At 39.0% G+C, this 16,929-nt stretch overlaps 2 protein-coding genes across 3 annotated transcripts in view; one reads left to right on the forward strand and one right to left on the reverse strand.

Annotated features, from left to right (window-relative positions):
• ppp1r9alb (protein phosphatase 1 regulatory subunit 9A-like B) overlaps positions 1 to 4,228 on the reverse strand; it is a 24,590-nt gene extending 20,362 nt beyond the window's left edge. The window contains exons 1-2 of one of the 2 annotated variants that reach the window (XM_027179321.2): positions 4,066 to 4,228; positions 1,486 to 3,596 (exon numbers count right to left, since the gene is read on the reverse strand). In XM_027179321.2, coding sequence (XP_027035122.2) covers positions 1,486 to 3,399 — 1,914 coding nt within the window. In that variant the 5' untranslated portion in view covers positions 3,400 to 3,596; positions 4,066 to 4,228. The remainder of the gene's footprint in view (positions 1 to 1,485; positions 3,597 to 4,065) is intronic. The other variant, XM_027179322.2, reaches the window with a different exon arrangement.
• Positions 4,229 to 11,129: 6,901 nt separating this feature from the next.
• eef1a1b (eukaryotic translation elongation factor 1 alpha 1b) lies at positions 11,130 to 15,509 on the forward strand. The gene is made up of 8 exons (XM_027179334.2): positions 11,130 to 11,282; positions 12,586 to 12,759; positions 12,933 to 13,112; positions 13,232 to 13,528; positions 13,648 to 13,798; positions 13,965 to 14,221; positions 14,333 to 14,567; positions 14,698 to 15,509. Exons 2-8 carry the CDS (start codon positions 12,616 to 12,618, stop codon positions 14,820 to 14,822), a joined length of 1,389 nt encoding a protein of 462 aa, XP_027035135.1. The 5' UTR covers positions 11,130 to 11,282; positions 12,586 to 12,615; the 3' UTR covers positions 14,823 to 15,509.
• Positions 15,510 to 16,929: the final 1,420 nt, after the last annotated feature.

Below are 16,929 nucleotides of genomic sequence, written 5' to 3' on the forward strand. Positions count from 1 at the left end.
GATGAAACGATAAGTCAAGTATTGTCATTTTTAACATACACAGCTGGTGCAGGACAGTAAAACAAAACAATGTTCCTCCAGGATTACATATAATGCACTGTTACGAGAAACAACACAGAACTAAAAAAAAAAATAACTGTATGCTAATCTGTCGAGTCCTGCGAATGCATGATATTCCAACGACTACCGGTACCACCACCTCTCAAAGTTATTTATATTTGCACATGTCCTGAAGGTTTTCATATTAATTCGATTGGTTCAAATGTCCAAAAATAAAGTTGTGAAATGAAAAGTTCCTCCACGAATTTACTTTTTGTGAAATCTATATTTATTTGTTCTGACTTACACCTGAATGGGTGTTAAAACATGTCTGGCCCCAAAACTGTTGTCGGGTCGGACCATAAATCCCACTGGATTCCAGTGTAGTCCTCATACACACCTCGATCTCTCATACACACCTCAGGGAAAACAAGGTGCTGGAGTTGTAAGTCCTTCATTTGAACCATGTAGCATCTACAACAAGCAGCATTAAGAGGAGGAGATCTCCTGTAATTGTCCTGTTTTAACCCATTGTGGTATTTGTAATAGCAGAGGTAAGGCTAGTCAAAGTAAACAACAAATAAAGCTTTGCAAACAAATAGCAATTTGCTAATCAATAAAATAATCTAAAAACAATTTTCCTTTCAGGAACTATAAGTTTAAAAAATAAATGTATTAAGAAACAGACACAAATCACATCAGTATAGCAGAACATCGGCAGATCAGCAGATTACTGCTCCAAGATCTTTTAATTTTCTACAACCTCATGAAAATCAGCTGAACTAGTTGGAATTTATCTTCATTGTTCAATTGGATATGACCTGTGAAAAGTTGAGTCGATTCCAACCTTTACTGAAGGTCAAGCTAAGAGCTTAGAACACACAAATAAACTATACCTGAGGGTAGATCCTGTTCTACCTCTATGCTTCTCTTTCCATGTTAACTGTCAGAGGCAAAAAAAAAAAAAAAAAAAAAACATGCCTGAATTAATACAAGCTCAGACAGGACCTTCATTCAAAAAGTGGATTGTTTCCTAACACTGCAGTGAGAGACTACAGATACTGATCCTGAATCAGCTCTTCTTACCTACACAGTACTATTGAAAACATACTGTAAAAAGAACAGCAAACCTGCTCTTTGGTTGCCCCTATTGCACAACACATAGGTACTCAAAACACTTATACCAGCATGTGAGATCTTGTATAAAAATGTAGAGGAAGGATAGACACAGATTAAACACACAAAGAAAATGTTCCAACCAAGGTGCTGGAACTGACCGGGAGAGACAAGCGGATCTTTGGGAAGTGTTTTTGAGGTTTGGTGAATCTTAGAAGCCAAGTGAAACAAATTGTTGAGACATTTCACAATAGGTGCAGATTATATACATTCAAATATTTTACTTGCCAAATAGTGCATGATAATACATGGTTCAATTAAAAGCCATACCTTAATAGGAGCAGTGGAGAATCTGATCTTCCTTCTTGGGCTGGGGTCTTCTTCATCAGAGAGGCCTGGAATCTCCTCATATTCCTGGGAATGCTCATAGTCTTGTCCAGAATTCTGTCCATTTTGCTGAAAGTCCGACTTATTTTCCCGGTCATCCACAAAAGCAGCATTCTCAATCCCACATATCAAAGGTCTCTTCCCAGCAGAGTCCTCATTCACTTTCTGTTGCCTCTCTTCCCCAGTCCCTTCTTCAACATCATGCTCATCATCCTCTTCCTCTAAGGCTTCTTTCACCACATCCTCATCATCTTCCACATTCTCCTCGGCCTCTTTCTGCATGCCGTTTTCCTCCTCTTCTCGTACTTTCTGTTTAGTTTTTATCTCACTGTCTGGACATAGTTCCTCTTGCGAGTACTTTTCCTCGACTTGTACCTCTTTCACCTTCACGCCTTCCTCTTCCCTCTTCTGCTCCTCTTTGTGGATACTTGTATCCTCAGCCAAATTTACCTGCCTTTCCTGATCCTTGTCTCCTACAAACATAGTTCCGTCCATCCCCTCCTTCTTTTTCTCCTCCCCTGGCCTGAAATCCCTCCCTAATTTATCTTCATGATATATAATTTGGACCTCCTTGCTGTCTATGAAATCTTTTTTTGATGGAAGATATGAGGGAGGTTGCTCATTCTTGTTGTCCTCAAAAACATCATCTGCAACACGGTCTTCCTCATTGCTCTCACCCTCTGATGATTCATTATGGACCACCACTAACTCGGCTCGAACAGTAGACAGACCCGGGGTACCAAACGCCTCGTGTTGCTTCCCTTTGGAAACATTTAGTTCTGAACTTTCATTTCCATCTCCTGATGGACTTGCAGAACCACTGCTCACAGACAAACGATGACGCTTCTCACTTTTAAAAAGAAAAGTTGGTTCAGTTGAAACAACAGAAATGGAAGTTTCATTAGCATTCCCTACTGTGGTGTTTGTGTTACTGGAACTCCAGTGACAGCTTTCGTCTGCATAGACTCCATTCACTGGGGTATATGAATACTGGGACTCACTTTGTAAAGTTAAATCTGCATCTGCCTGTCCAGAAGGACTTTCAGGCCACATAGAGGAAGATGTGGGAGAACCATGACTATATGGTGACAAAGGTGGATCTGAATGCTCACTGTTTGGGGACGATGGTGGTTGAGAATGACTGCTTGGACTCTGTGAACGAGTTGAGACGGACGGACCAGACAAGGACTCACTGTCACTGTCTAACATGAAGCTCTCTAGTCTCCTGGACATAGGTCCTGCATTCTTCATCATCAGCGCAGGCTTGTGTGGTGGTGTCTTATGCTCAGTTCTTCCTCTGTCCTTGTCTCCTTTTGGTTGATCTCCATGTATCTGAATTTGGTCTGTCTTTTCTGTCAGCTTCTTCACACTCCTTCCTTCTTCCGAAACACTACGCACAGAAGATCGGCTGACAGATCTAACAGGTGCACTTCTGTCTGTAGGTAGTCCAATCTCAAAGAGCTTTCTGGTTTCTGAGAACTTCTCGGCCAGTGCCACTTTATCAAATGAGATGTCTTCTGATTTTCGTACCACTTCTGTTTTGCCCGATTCCATGCTGGACGCACTTCCCATGCTAGACCTGTATGAGGCAGAGCTTCGTTGCAATTTAGCCATTCCAGCTTTGTTTTGGTTTGCGCTATCTTGTGGCTGTTGGGCATCCATTTGAAGAAAGATGTTTTTAATTTCATTCACTCTGTTTCCTGACGGTCTGCCTCGCGCCTCGCTACCACCATAAGAGTAAAGGATGGACGGGCCCTCGAAGGAACATTTGATGGAGTGGAAATCTGATTTGTATGCATTTCTGTGAGGAGATGCACTCCTTAACACTCTGTCAGCTTTGGGTTCACTTTTGATCATTTTTAAACTGTGGATCAAATCATGCAAATAGACCGATGATTTGAATAGGTAAAAGATACAAACTAAAAAAAGAGCCTGTGTATTTTCATGTGCTTGTTGTTGACATGTTTTACACAGCCTTAAACAGGACTGGACTTTCTGTATTCTAGTTGCAAGAGGTTCATGAAGTATACCACATTGCGCTCAAGTGCTGTTACCTAAGGGGGGTAAAAAAAACAAAAAAAAAAAAAACATTTTTAGGCTTATCGGTTCAGTTTAATTCCTTTTTCAATGCATATTCAACCACTGTGAATTGACTAACATTTTCACATTACAGTATTTACCTTATTATTATTGATCACCTGTTAAATAGTTATCAATGACTTTTTAATGAATTTACTTCATTTACTTTACCATGCCAAAACTAATACAATCAATAAAACTTATAGAACGAAACATTTTGCAATACTACTCCTCAGAAATCTGCCCCTTTTGCATGTCTCACTGAAGTGTCTAAACAACTAGAAGACGGTTCGTGCGCTCGTGCGTTAAATCCTAGTGTGAATCCGGTGTGAACCGGGACGCTGCTGCTGAGCTCTTTTAATAATGTCAACAATTCACTGCAAATCAATACCGATGGCGCACTTTTGATCACAAACAGTGACAAGAAAACTCGATCAAACTCACCATAACTCCAGGCATATCAGCAAAGGAGGAATTGACAAAATGATCCACATTCAGAAACAACCAGACCAAACTTGTCACACCCTTGTGCGCCTCGCTGCCTGCAGCCTTCACTGTGTGAACGGCTCGGGAACAAACCTTATCCACGAGTGCGCGCTCACGCTCGAGATGGTTTACCGGGAGCGCGCGAGCGTGTGCGCGGTGAAAGGCGGTAGCGCGGAGGGGCGGAGGGGTGGAGGCGTGGGGTGGGGTGGGTTGCGGTGGAGAGCTGGGGGAGGAATTCCAGGGAAAGCCGTGGGAAAAATTCCTAATTTGCCTACAACTTCCCCCGACATGGCACACAATTAGTAGAAAAGGATTGTTGTGAGATTTTATAAAATCAACAGGTGACAAAAAAGAATTTCACTTTGTTGAAAATAGTGGAAATGGAAAGTTTTGGGAAAGATTGAGTTTTGGGAAAAACAATGAGTTTGCTTTGAAACCCTTAAAATGTTCTGTGTCATCTAATTAAGTGCTTTATCCTGGTTGTAGTGGATGTAAAGCTTAATGATCACTGGGATTGAGAACTGGAGAACTTTTAACAAACCCACAGAGAAACAGAGAACATGAACTGAAACGACATTTGGACAATAACCTGTTGTAGAACCCTTAACCGCATAAATCACTCTTTTTGAAAAATTGTAAACTAAACACTTTGTCTGTTATCAACATGGAGTTCAGATATTTACCTCTGAAGGAGTTCTAGCTTTCTAAAGAGTTTTTATTTTTTATTTTTATAAAAGCCTGTGCTGTACATTTTGACATAATATGCTAAATTCATTGCTTTAATAAGTGTATACTTCAACATTCCTTTATTTCTGGGGAGTACAGTGTCAGATGAGATTGTGCCATTATGTGTGGGGTATTTGTGAAATGTTTGGATCTCATAACGGCCTCATGAGACAGGGGCACTGTCAAGTGAATTAAGTACAGTCTTCTCTTTCACAGCAGAACTGACATGGAGACGTTTTGACTTTCTGATACACATTTAGATCACCACTGCTGAGAGACGAAGAAATTATTAAACTTTTATTATTATAAAAGTTGTTAAACTCAAAAGTTTATTGTAAATATCTGCATCAAGCCTTGTCCTGTTAGTCAGACTCTCTGTTAGAGTTTTGGACACAGTGAGAGCTACATTGATTTCAAAAATTGAATCATATATACAAACACTGTGTAGCATATAGCCTTAGAACAGTTAGTTATTATTTCACCCCACAGTCCACAACAACAAAACCTGGCAACGGTTTGGGAAAGGATCATATGCAGGTGTGATGGACTGGTCGAATGCCCGCATATGTCTGGTCACGTAGTTAAGGTTAAAAATGTCATTTCAAGACAGTGTTCAAATATTCATAGCTATATTTTATGGGAAATATTTGAGTTGAGATAAATTACAAAATCAAATGTTGGAAAGAGATTTTTTTTCTACAACATCGTGATATATATAAGTGGTTAGAGATCCTGGTGTAGCTGAAGCATCTGTTAGCCTTTTCTGTAGCTCATGGCTTGCAGTAAACCTTAAGTATGTCTGAGGGTGAGGGTGAGAGAGTGACTCGTCTAACAGATGGCATTTTACAGCCGCTACATATTGAGAGTAGATTATCTCTACTGATCCCCTGTCAATCAACGCACCTCAGAAAGAGCCCTGTAGATTTATAACATATAAAACACACAGAGCTTAACAGAGCAATACTGGGTGGTGACCGAAATCCAACTTTTAAAAATTAAATGATAGTTAAACCTTTGAAAGGACTTTACTTCACTACTGAATCCTCTCTTCGTCTGCATAGACGATAATGCCGTATGTAATCTGCTACATGCACAGACTCTATTTCCCTCAGCTCAAAACTTAAACTGATATCAGATCAGATAGGATGACTATCACAAATTTTCAGATTCTTTCAGATCTGGGATCATTTTGCTGCACTATAACAGTGACACATTTATTTTGGTCTTATAAGCTCGAGACACATTCCATGTTAAAAATAGAACGATGCAAAAAAAACAAGCAAATGCTCCTCTTACCGTATCTTTTTAGAGGAATCCAACTTTATGCCTGTCAAGTTGCACCGATATCCAAATTGTCTAGATTTGTTTGCATAAATATAATATTTCTCTCTTTATCTCTCTCTCTTTCTTTTTTTCAGAAGCTTTGCTTCTAGTTATTCACTGGTGGGGAGCTATGGGTTGGTAATATATTACTGACATCCTTTGTACTTGGCCTGGGTTTGTTTCATGGCCTGAATTTGGTGCTGTTTTCCCCAGGTGGCCTCCGGACCTAGATTTATAAAAATATCACCCAATCAAAGTGGCAGTGAAGGAAAGAGAGGGAAAAAAAGAGGGAGCAAGTTTGTGAAAAGGGTAAATTTGGAAGATTCCGATTCTCTGCTGATATGTGCTTCTTCCTCAAAAATCACTCCTTTACATTACATTATGCAAAAGTAATAATGTCCAGGAGACTGGTTATATACAGTACAGTAGGTATAGCTGTTTCTAAGCTCATAATCCTAACCTTCTGGGTTTGACTGGAAGCCTTCTGCAATAAACCCACGACCCACACATAAATCTCAGCTTCTCGTAAATGCCGGTTACCATGCAGCGGTCTTTGATAAGGCTGTTAAGCCAACATGCATCTAGTTTCAGAAGAAACTGTTTCAATGAAAATAAAAAAAAGAGGAAATGATGTAACCTGTGAAACAAAAAAACATGGGAAGGGTTTTTCAAAGTAAAAAAAAATTGTTTTACTATAAAATGTGTATGAAACTGTGTATATATTTGGTATATGAATTGAGACACCGTTAACATTACCATCTAGCCCCAGCTTCAGACAAAATATTTCTAATATTATGGCCTTCCACTGTTATCACTATCGACTCCTCTTAATATTTATTCATGTTTCTAAACATACAATAATAGTTAAACTTTACAATAATACAATAATAAACGTTAACATCGCTCATTATTTGCTTAAATCTTTATAAAAATTTTTAGTCAGATCAAGCAAAAAATCCAGAATTCAGATAGATTCGATGTAAATGTTTCGATTAAACCATTTAACTGTTCAGCATTGAATGTCTTTGTCATATCTCACTCCACAGTGGTGCTTAATATGAAGCTCATATGAAAGTAGACACTCAGTGCTTTAGGAGTTGAGGGTTTTTAGCTAGCCTACTGAGAAGGTACATTCATAGAAAAGCTTCAAATACTATTTTTCTTTCCACTTAAATATGTATATACTCAAAGTGCTTGTTCATAAGCAGCTCTTCGAAGGTGTTTATCTGCAACCACTAAAATCAACAGATTTTAATCAATCTTTTTATATCAGACTCGTGTCCATAAAATAATTTATTTGTTTATACTGATTGAAAATGTCCATTTCTATTCCTAATGGAACACCAGTGTACCGGGAAAATGGTTAAAACATTAATAAATCCTACCAAATCTACAGCACCTAGAAAACCCCATTGAGTCTCTCAGCTACTTTATCTTTACTATATCTTGAAATGTATTCAGTCATAATCATTAATAATAATATGATTAATAAAATATATAATATGCAGAAAATCACATCATCTGAGAGATCAAGGGAAGAAAAAAAATATAATTTATACAAATTATTACAAATAAAGACATGACTACCAGAGTCTTAACAGATGGAAGTGTTGAGACAACATCTAGTATTGGACAAAATATTATGTAAAAATAGTTTGCATACAATTTTAACATGCAGTATGTGATTTGGGACGTTGTCCAAAACTTTCTAAGAGCGGTCTGATAAGTTCTCTTGGCACCGTGTTCTCGGGCAGATGGTGATCTATTTTATCTCCCAATATTCACCCATTTCCCACACGCTCTGGGCCACGAGTGCTGCAGATTTAATCACTGAGGCCTTCTTTAGCATAACACGAAGCACAGATAACAAAGATACTCCCACGACTCGACTAATTTAAGCCATCATCTAAAACAAATTTAGTAAACATGTTCCTGTAAAATACATGTCATTTGCCTGATCAGTGTGTGTGTGTGTGTGTGTGTGTGTTTGCTAATTTAAGAAAAATTAATAACTTATTAATCTGTAATGACTTAAGAACTGATCTGGATATTTATACACAACTTTGAAAGAATGTACAATATTTAATAATACATACTTAGGGACTTCAGTTCCTCTCTGTTTTTTTCCAGCTACTTTAAACACTGAGACAGACATCAAGCCTTGAACAAATGACACTTTTCCATCACAGACTGTCTGTGTTGGTGTGTGCGGCGCTGGCTGATGCAGTGGAAAGCAGCTGTGTTTCTGTTTATCATCTCAAACCACTCGAGTGTCTTACAAGACCTTTAGCAAAGATCCTGCAAAGCACACAGAGATTACACAGAGTTATAAACTATAAGCAATATAAGTAGTCATACAGGATCTCTAAGCCACCATGGCATGGTGATGCAGTAGGCAGCACTGCTCACAGCATAGCTCACAGCTCCAGGGCCCTGGGTTTGATTTTAAGCTCGAGTTACTGTCTGTGTGGAAATTCACATGTTTTCTTCTGGTTCTCTGGTTTCCTCTAAAATCCCAAAATTATGCTGGCTACACTATATTACCCCTAGGCCTGTGTGATGAACAGGGATGTAAATGTGCCTAGTGTCCATGTGACTAGAATACAGTGATTAATGCAGATGAATGAATATTTTGATGTTGAGACATTATTGCATGTTTATATTAGTTATATTAGTTATATTAGTTTAACTTTTCCCAGAGGGATGATTACGGTGGAGGTGCAGGACAAGATGTTGCTTAGCATGAGTAAAGGTAAGAATGAACTATGGCTGGTATTTTACATAAAAGTTGAACAAAAAACAGCAAACACACACAGAATTCGCAGTATATGAACCCCAAAATGATCAATTGAATTGAACTGAAATGAGCTTCACTAAGAAGAGAAGATTAATGCATTGTGCAACCTGCATCTAAACCATCACAAACTCACATTTTGGTAGATATCACGTTACATTTGACAGTATTCTTTAAAATACGAAATATGTGATATAACATTTAAATCACTATATCATTTTGATTCTGATGATAACTTTTTTGCTACCAAACAATGTGCTGAGTTTTAAAGTAGTTTCACAGCATTAACAACCTTTATAGAAATTCCCTTGTTTTCTCTGATAGTATTCCTTCTATGTATTTATTTCAGGTTACATTATTTCATATTGCTACTAATAGTAAAAGATACTGTAAGACAAAGTTCATCCTACTTTATGACATAGATGCAGCTTGTTGATAAAAGGAAATAAAAGAAACAAATATCACTAAAGGATATTTTAATACCCAGCAGTTCCAGAGCATTAAAGCTCTCATAAAGCAATAAAATAATATAAAAACAAAGGTGTGTGTGTGTGTGTGTGTGTGTGTGTGTGTGTGCGCGCGCGCGCGCAATTGCGCCATCTGCTGGAACAATTATATATTACAACTTATTAATGATCAAATAAAAACTTATTACAAACGGTACATCAAGAATTAAAATGATTTAAACAAATCAAAAAATTTATATGATATTTACTTAATTTATTATTTTATGTTTAATTTATATTTTATTAGCCTAAAAGCTTTTTTACCCACACGTAAACTTCTAGCAATTTCGGCTACTATAATTTACCTTGCCTGCAGAATTTAAAATAAAACTTGAATTAAACTAAAATGAACACAGAATTATGGAGAAACTGTATTAAAGAAAAATAAAGCTAAAGGTTTCTTGTGCATAACTTACAGTTATGGCCTATACTTAAATTAAAAATATGGGCCAAAATGTCTTTAAGCTCATTCGTGTCACTTCATAGAATGGCAAATAAACTGTGGGAAAGACGTTTCGAATCCTGGCTACTGGTGCCTTTGAGGGATGCTAAGGGTGCCAAACCACTGTACAGCACAATAACACACACACCTGTTTACATGCTTTTTCTGATGCCATTTCTTTAGCCTGGGGAAGGAAACCAGAGTATCCAGAGGAAACCCATGAAGCACAGAAGTGGGAATCCGCATAGGTGAGAGGCATACATGCTAAACATCAAGCCTTATGTCATTGTATGGATTTGTATGTTTTAACATTATCTTAACAAGTACTTAGTGTAGCAGTGTTTATCTGGGACTAAGCTTCTATTGTTATTCCTAATTATATACTTTATGGTGTTGCACATGGCAGCCACGGTACTTGTACATCAACAACTGCACCTGTACACAACTGCTCCTGAAGTTTGCAGACGACACTACAGTCATCGGCCTCATCAAGGACGGAGACGAGTCTGTCAGACATGAGGTTAAAGAGCTGGCTGTCTGGTGCAGTCATAACAATTTGGAGCTCAACACACTCAAAACAGTGAAGATCATAGTGGACTTCAGGAGAAACCCCCCCTGCACTCCTGACCTTACCAACATGGACAGCACTGTCTCTGCAGTAAAGGCATTTAAGTTCCTGGGCTCCACCATCTTCAAGGACCTGAAGTAGCACACTCACTGTAAACACCACTGTAAAAAAAGACCCAACAAAGGATGTACTTCCTTAGCCAGTTGAAGAAGTTTAACCTGCCACAGGAGCTGCTGAAACAGTTCTACTCAGCCGTCATCGAGTCTGTTCTGTGCTCAATAATAACCGAACAACCAGCACAACCAGGCACAAGAACAGTTTTTTCCCCCAGACAATGTAGCTCATAAACAGTTAAATGTTCTCCCATTACGCAATAACAATGTGCAAACCTTACACTTATTTGTCACCATCTCCATCGTAGTACATCCCTGCATATCATTCTATTCTATTCCATTCTCTCATCTATAGCACATCTGTGCATGCAATTTATTTATTTTTCTATTTATTTTTTTTGTCTATTTGTATGTGTATTTTATTTTATATTATGTCTGTGTGTGTGTGTGTGTATTGTTGACTCTGTGTACTGGAAGCTTAGACACTAAAACAAATTCCATACATGTCAATAAAGCTCCTTATGATCCTTATTCTAACTGTTGTTTGAGCGCGCCATCTGCTGGATGACGCGGATATTACATCTTTCTTCATCTAGAAGACGTCATCGTCTGTATCCAAGCCTCCGTCCTGTATCTGAGGGAAACGACCATCATCAGTATATCCGCGCTGCTACTGCGTCAGGCCTCCATCGTCGTCTTCAAGGTCGGAAATGACATAAATACAGAATATTTTCTCACATATAAACGTTAATTTACTTAATTTACTGCGCGCGTGCGTTTATGGGTCTGTGTGAGAGAAATTGTAAATACAGCCTCTGAGGTGTCGGTTCAGTTTCTTTATTCCAATGTCTGGTATAAATAAAACACCCCTGTTGCTTTTATATGTTTTTTATAAAAAAATTTTTTTATTCCCAACATGACCTAAAAACGTTGTCCGGTGTCCTCGCGCGCCACGTTACGACTGTATAGATGCGCGAGGCGCAATGCCTTTTGCATGCTCACCGTCGTGTTGCATGTTTATTATATACGACAGTTAACGTTAACAGGTACTTGCCGTCAGATAGTCGGTTACAGGTGATTTGAAGCTCGGTGCACGACTCGGTGCACGAAATGAAACATATTTCGGTGTATAAAATAGCCGCCGTTGAAGCGCGTGCACGTTTGGGTTGTTTAGGATTAGAGTTTGCCGCATAGGTAGATCGCGCGCTTTGTTACCTAGACAACGCAGCGGCTGAGGAAAACATGGCCGGCAATTTTTTTTTTCAGCTTTCGTCTTTTATGCACGGCCTAAATACGACTGTTTAAAGCTTTTCCAGTGATGAAATCAAATACATCAAAATATTCGGATGCTTAAGGAAGGCCCGACTGTTTAATTTGTGGAGATTTCCTCAGGGAAATGACACAAGGAAAACAAAATAAGTTGCATTGTTTAGGCTACATGTTTTGGTCGGTGTAGGGTTATAAAATAGTTTTGTTTTCTAAAATAAGTCTTTTGAGGAATATTTCTTATAAGCAGACAAAAGTTGTGTTTTTTTTAGATGGTTTTTCCAGAATCTAAACCGAAATGTCGATCACATAACAAGCCAAGAGCCTTGTCCTAATGATATCTGCTGCTTTTATACTATTGATGCTTTTTCAAGGCCTCAGAATTTGGGAATATTACAAATATCTACAAGTATCTAAGTATCTACAAATAAGTGGTACTATTTTTTGATTGCTGATGTCGATGATAAAGATATGAATATCTGTAAGATTTGTTACCAGAATCCTCAATGTTGTATTTTGTAAAATGTGACCAGCTTCCAGCAGACAAAACACAATCAGAGATGGTCAAGTTGGTAGACCATATTTAATTAGTTGGTAGACCATATATAATTACTATTTTAATGTATGTCCAGTCTTATGGATGGTAACACCTCATTGTTTTTATTTATTGGGCAATCATCACATTATGAATAAAGTATTTAGCATGTACCATTAATGATTCAGTTTGTGTCTCATCTTAGACCCTTCTGTAATCTTACAAACCCAAAGCGATGGGAAAGGAAAAGCTACACATCAATATAGTGGTCATTGGCCATGTGGATTCTGGGAAGTCCACCACCACTGGACACCTCATTTACAAGTGTGGTGGCATTGACAAGAGGACCATTGAAAAGTTTGAAAAGGAGGCTGCTGAGGTGAAACACTCAGATCAGGATAAATAGATTTATGTAACATAAATTTTATAAACTTTTTTTTTTTTAAGAACAGATTGCACCGCAGTTTAGCAATCATATCAATATCAAAATTTGTTCTTGGTTAAACCAAACATTTGTAACCACAAATCTGAATTTTCTTTTGTAAATTTCAGATGGGTAAAGGTTCTTTTAAGTACGCATGGGTTCTGGATAAGCTGAAGGCTGAGCGGGAGCGGGGTATCACAATCGATATTTCCCTCTGGAAGTTTGAGACCAGCAAGTACTACGTCACCATCATTGATGCCCCGGGACACAGAGACTTTATTAAGAACATGATCACTGGTACCTCACAGGTCTGTTTCAGGGAAATGGAGTTTGATGACATTTTGTAGCAACATTCCTTGGTAAATAGGTTTAAGATTACTTTTAGCAGAACATTGAATTTTCTCTCTTATTTTGTCTGTGAGCACAGGCGGACTGTGCCGTACTGATCGTGGCAGCAGGCGTGGGCGAGTTTGAAGCCGGCATCTCAAAGAATGGTCAGACCCGAGAGCATGCCCTGCTGGCGTACACGCTCGGTGTGAAACAGCTGATTGTTGGTGTGAACAAGATGGACTCCACAGAACCTAATTACAGTCAGAAACGCTATGAGGAGATTGTGAAGGAAGTCAGCACCTACATCAAGAAGATTGGCTACAACCCTGACACAGTGGCCTTTGTGCCAATATCTGGATGGAATGGAGATAACATGCTCGAGGCTAGCCCAAATGTTAGTAGAATACAGTGCATGATTAAATGCAGCATGACGTCACGTTTTCTATGGACCAGAAAACTTCTGCGACATAATCGACTCTGTTTGGTTGGTATTTATGTGTATGCTTTGTACAGATGACCTGGTTTAAAGGCTGGAAGATCAACCGCAAAGAAGGGAGCGTCTCAGGAACGACTCTGTTGGAGGCCCTGGATGCCATTCAGCCTCCAACGCGGCCAACTGACAAACCACTGCGCCTCCCACTCCAGGATGTTTACAAGATTGGAGGTGAGGTAACACACATGTCAGCCCAGACAGGAGGATTTTTCTAGCGCTAACATGTTTAGTCATCCATGTGAATATCGCAGCAACTAGTTTCACTGCAAATGATATCAAATACTCCAATGCTGCATTCAGAGAATTCTGGAAATCTAAGGTTTCCGTGCTTTCACAGGTATCGGTACAGTCCCAGTAGGTCGCGTTGAGACCGGCATCTTGAAACCCGGCATGGTCGTGACATTTGCCCCTGTGAACGTGACCACTGAGGTTAAATCTGTAGAGATGCATCACGAGGCCTTGTCTGAGGCACTGCCAGGTGATAACGTCGGATTTAATGTGAAAAACGTCTCCGTTAAGGATATCCGTCGTGGGAACGTTGCGGGAGATAGCAAGAATGACCCACCACAAGAAGCTGCTAGCTTCACAGCACAGGTGAGCAGATGATATTTGATACTTTGTAAAAGGATAAACTTGCCATTTTTGGAATTGAACCATGTGATTTTGGACCCATTAGATTCATCTACTGTTTTGTTGTACATGAAGGTCATAATCCTGAACCACCCAGGCCAGATAAGTGCGGGTTATGCTCCAGTGCTGGACTGTCACACAGCCCACATTGCCTGCAAGTTTGCTGAGCTGAAGGAGAAGATTGACCGTCGTTCAGGGAAGAAGCTAGAGGACAACCCCAAATCGCTTAAGTCTGGTGATGCTGCCATTGTGGACATGATCCCGGGCAAGCCCATGTGTGTGGAGAGCTTCTCAGAGTACCCTCCTCTTGGTAAGGACTCTCTCTTTCAGATGACATGACCTCCTTCTTTTGGTTTTATCCGACTCTTCATGTGTGAAGAATTATCACAAATTTAAAAAAAACAAAAAACTACATTTTTGTTTTTTTTTCTCTCTCCCAGGACGCTTTGCTGTACGTGACATGCGTCAGACGGTGGCAGTGGGTGTCATTAAGGGAGTGGAAAAGAAGACGTCCACTTCAGGAAAGATCACCAAGTCTGCCCAGAAGGCCCAGAAGAACAAATGAATATTGTGCAGGGCTGCAACCTCTCGAGTCAGCCACAGCAGAATCCACGTCATCCATCCACTCCTTAGCTTAATAGTCAAAGCCTGGCAAATTATCACAATGCATCGCAAAAGTAGACGAAGGAAAAAAAAAAAAACACAACTGCTTTAACAGTGATGTTAATTAATATATTGTACCATTGTATTCATGGCTTTAAGTTTCTAGTCTGAATTGTCAGTTGATGTTCTGTGGATATTTATCAGCACCTTAGATGATTGAGAGGAAAATCTATTTGGAGTGATTCTATCCCCTCTGCTTAATGTGCAATAGTCTGATAACCTTTATTAGTCCTGACCAGCCATGTAGTTAACCGTTGCTAATGTGAAATGGCATGCAAGAGCAATCAGCCTTTTCTGCTTATTGCAGTAAAGGACCTTTTTTTTCTTTTCCCAACTAATGCCTTTTGGTCCATGTTGAGCTGATGTGTCGTGACGTAGCTTTAAAAGTGTCTTTTCTGGCTGCATGCATGATGCTACCCTAGCAGGCGCACTTTACAGAGACTCCCTTAGCACTTTGAGAAAGCATGAGCTAAATATTGTGCACTCATGTACTTTAACATACTTGCACTCATGTACTTTAACATATGGGCATAATTTTCTCCATAAGCTCATTTAACATGGATAAACAATAAAAAAAATGTAGCATTTATTTTTCTTTGCTGTTGTCGGTTTTTCTATTCTAATTTAGTTTTACTTCTGGAAATGAAACATACTAACGTCTATATCAATTGCTGCATGTAGACTAACAAGAAGTGGAGTATGTCACTTAAAAAAAAATATTATCATTATCATTATATAGTTATAAACACATGGGGTATTAGCATATTAACTACTTCATTCGAAATGACTAGCATGACCTTTGCTAGGAAGATAAAATATGCTCTTGAGTAGCAAACATACAGATTTTTTTTTTAAATTCATGATACTTGACAGAATTTTGTATATACTTACCTACACTTACTCTCTTCTTTAAGGGTGCTTTCGCACCTGCCTTGTTTAGTTCAGTTGAGTCATACCAGAGTTCGATTGCTCATTTGGTGCAGGTGAGAATGCAGCAATCAAACTCTGGTGCGCACCAAAAGCGGACCAAACAAGCGTACCGAGACCTCCTTGAAGAGGTGGTCTCGGTACGCTTTCAAACGAACTCTGGTACGGTTCGTTTGTGGTTACAACACGATCCGAGTTCGAATAGACCTAACTGCAAAAAGTATTGCGCATTTTGGACTAAACCAGCTGCCGTAGTGGGTCGTTGGCAATATTTTCGGAAGATGAGCATGTCACAGTTTCGCAAAAGTAATGCTTGCCGCCTCCTGAAGTGTCTTGCGATGCATCTTCGCCGTTTGCAGTGCATTAAAATTATATTTTCAAGCCGCATCCGCGCTTCATTCTGAAAATTAAGACTTTGCATAGAATGCTGTATACAAAGATGTCTGTATTTTCCTCTTTTTGTTTTCCTCCTGGAGTTTCATTGAAATTTCCCGCACGTTTATTCTGACCAATCGAGAAGCAGCATGTTATCACGTGACTGCATTTTGGTTCGTTTCAACTGGTGCGGAACAGAACGATCAGTGTGGTGTGAAAAGGAACCAAAACTGCTAAAAAGCTACAATATATCATTTTTTGCTTTTGGTCCGGACCAAATGAACCGAACTATAGGTGTGAAAGTACCCTAACTCCTCCTGCTAACTTGCAAGCTATCATGCTAACCACTAACAGCTGCATGATTGAAACATCATTTCATGACCCTTGATGACTGACAGTTCAAACTTTTCAGCCTGCAGTTCAAAATTACACTGAAAAACGTACTAGCAGAACATTTTAACAGATGAACAACATTACACAAAATAAATATCTAGTAATCTAGATATTTGGCTAATCTATGTCAGGAAAAATACTTCACTTCAAGTGTTCATGAATTTACATATAGAACTATAACCCAATCCCTATTACCCTATTATAATGTGGATCACTAAAGGGTAGTGACTTTGAGGTGTATTTAAATCTGTACTCAGTTTTAAACTATTTATCAGTAGGAGATACAGCTACAGTAACTACATTGTTGATTTGAG

This window comes from Tachysurus fulvidraco, chromosome 18 (genome assembly GCF_022655615.1).
Source record: "Tachysurus fulvidraco isolate hzauxx_2018 chromosome 18, HZAU_PFXX_2.0, whole genome shotgun sequence".
In the NCBI taxonomy this organism is placed as follows: domain Eukaryota; kingdom Metazoa; phylum Chordata; class Actinopteri; order Siluriformes; family Bagridae; genus Tachysurus; species Tachysurus fulvidraco.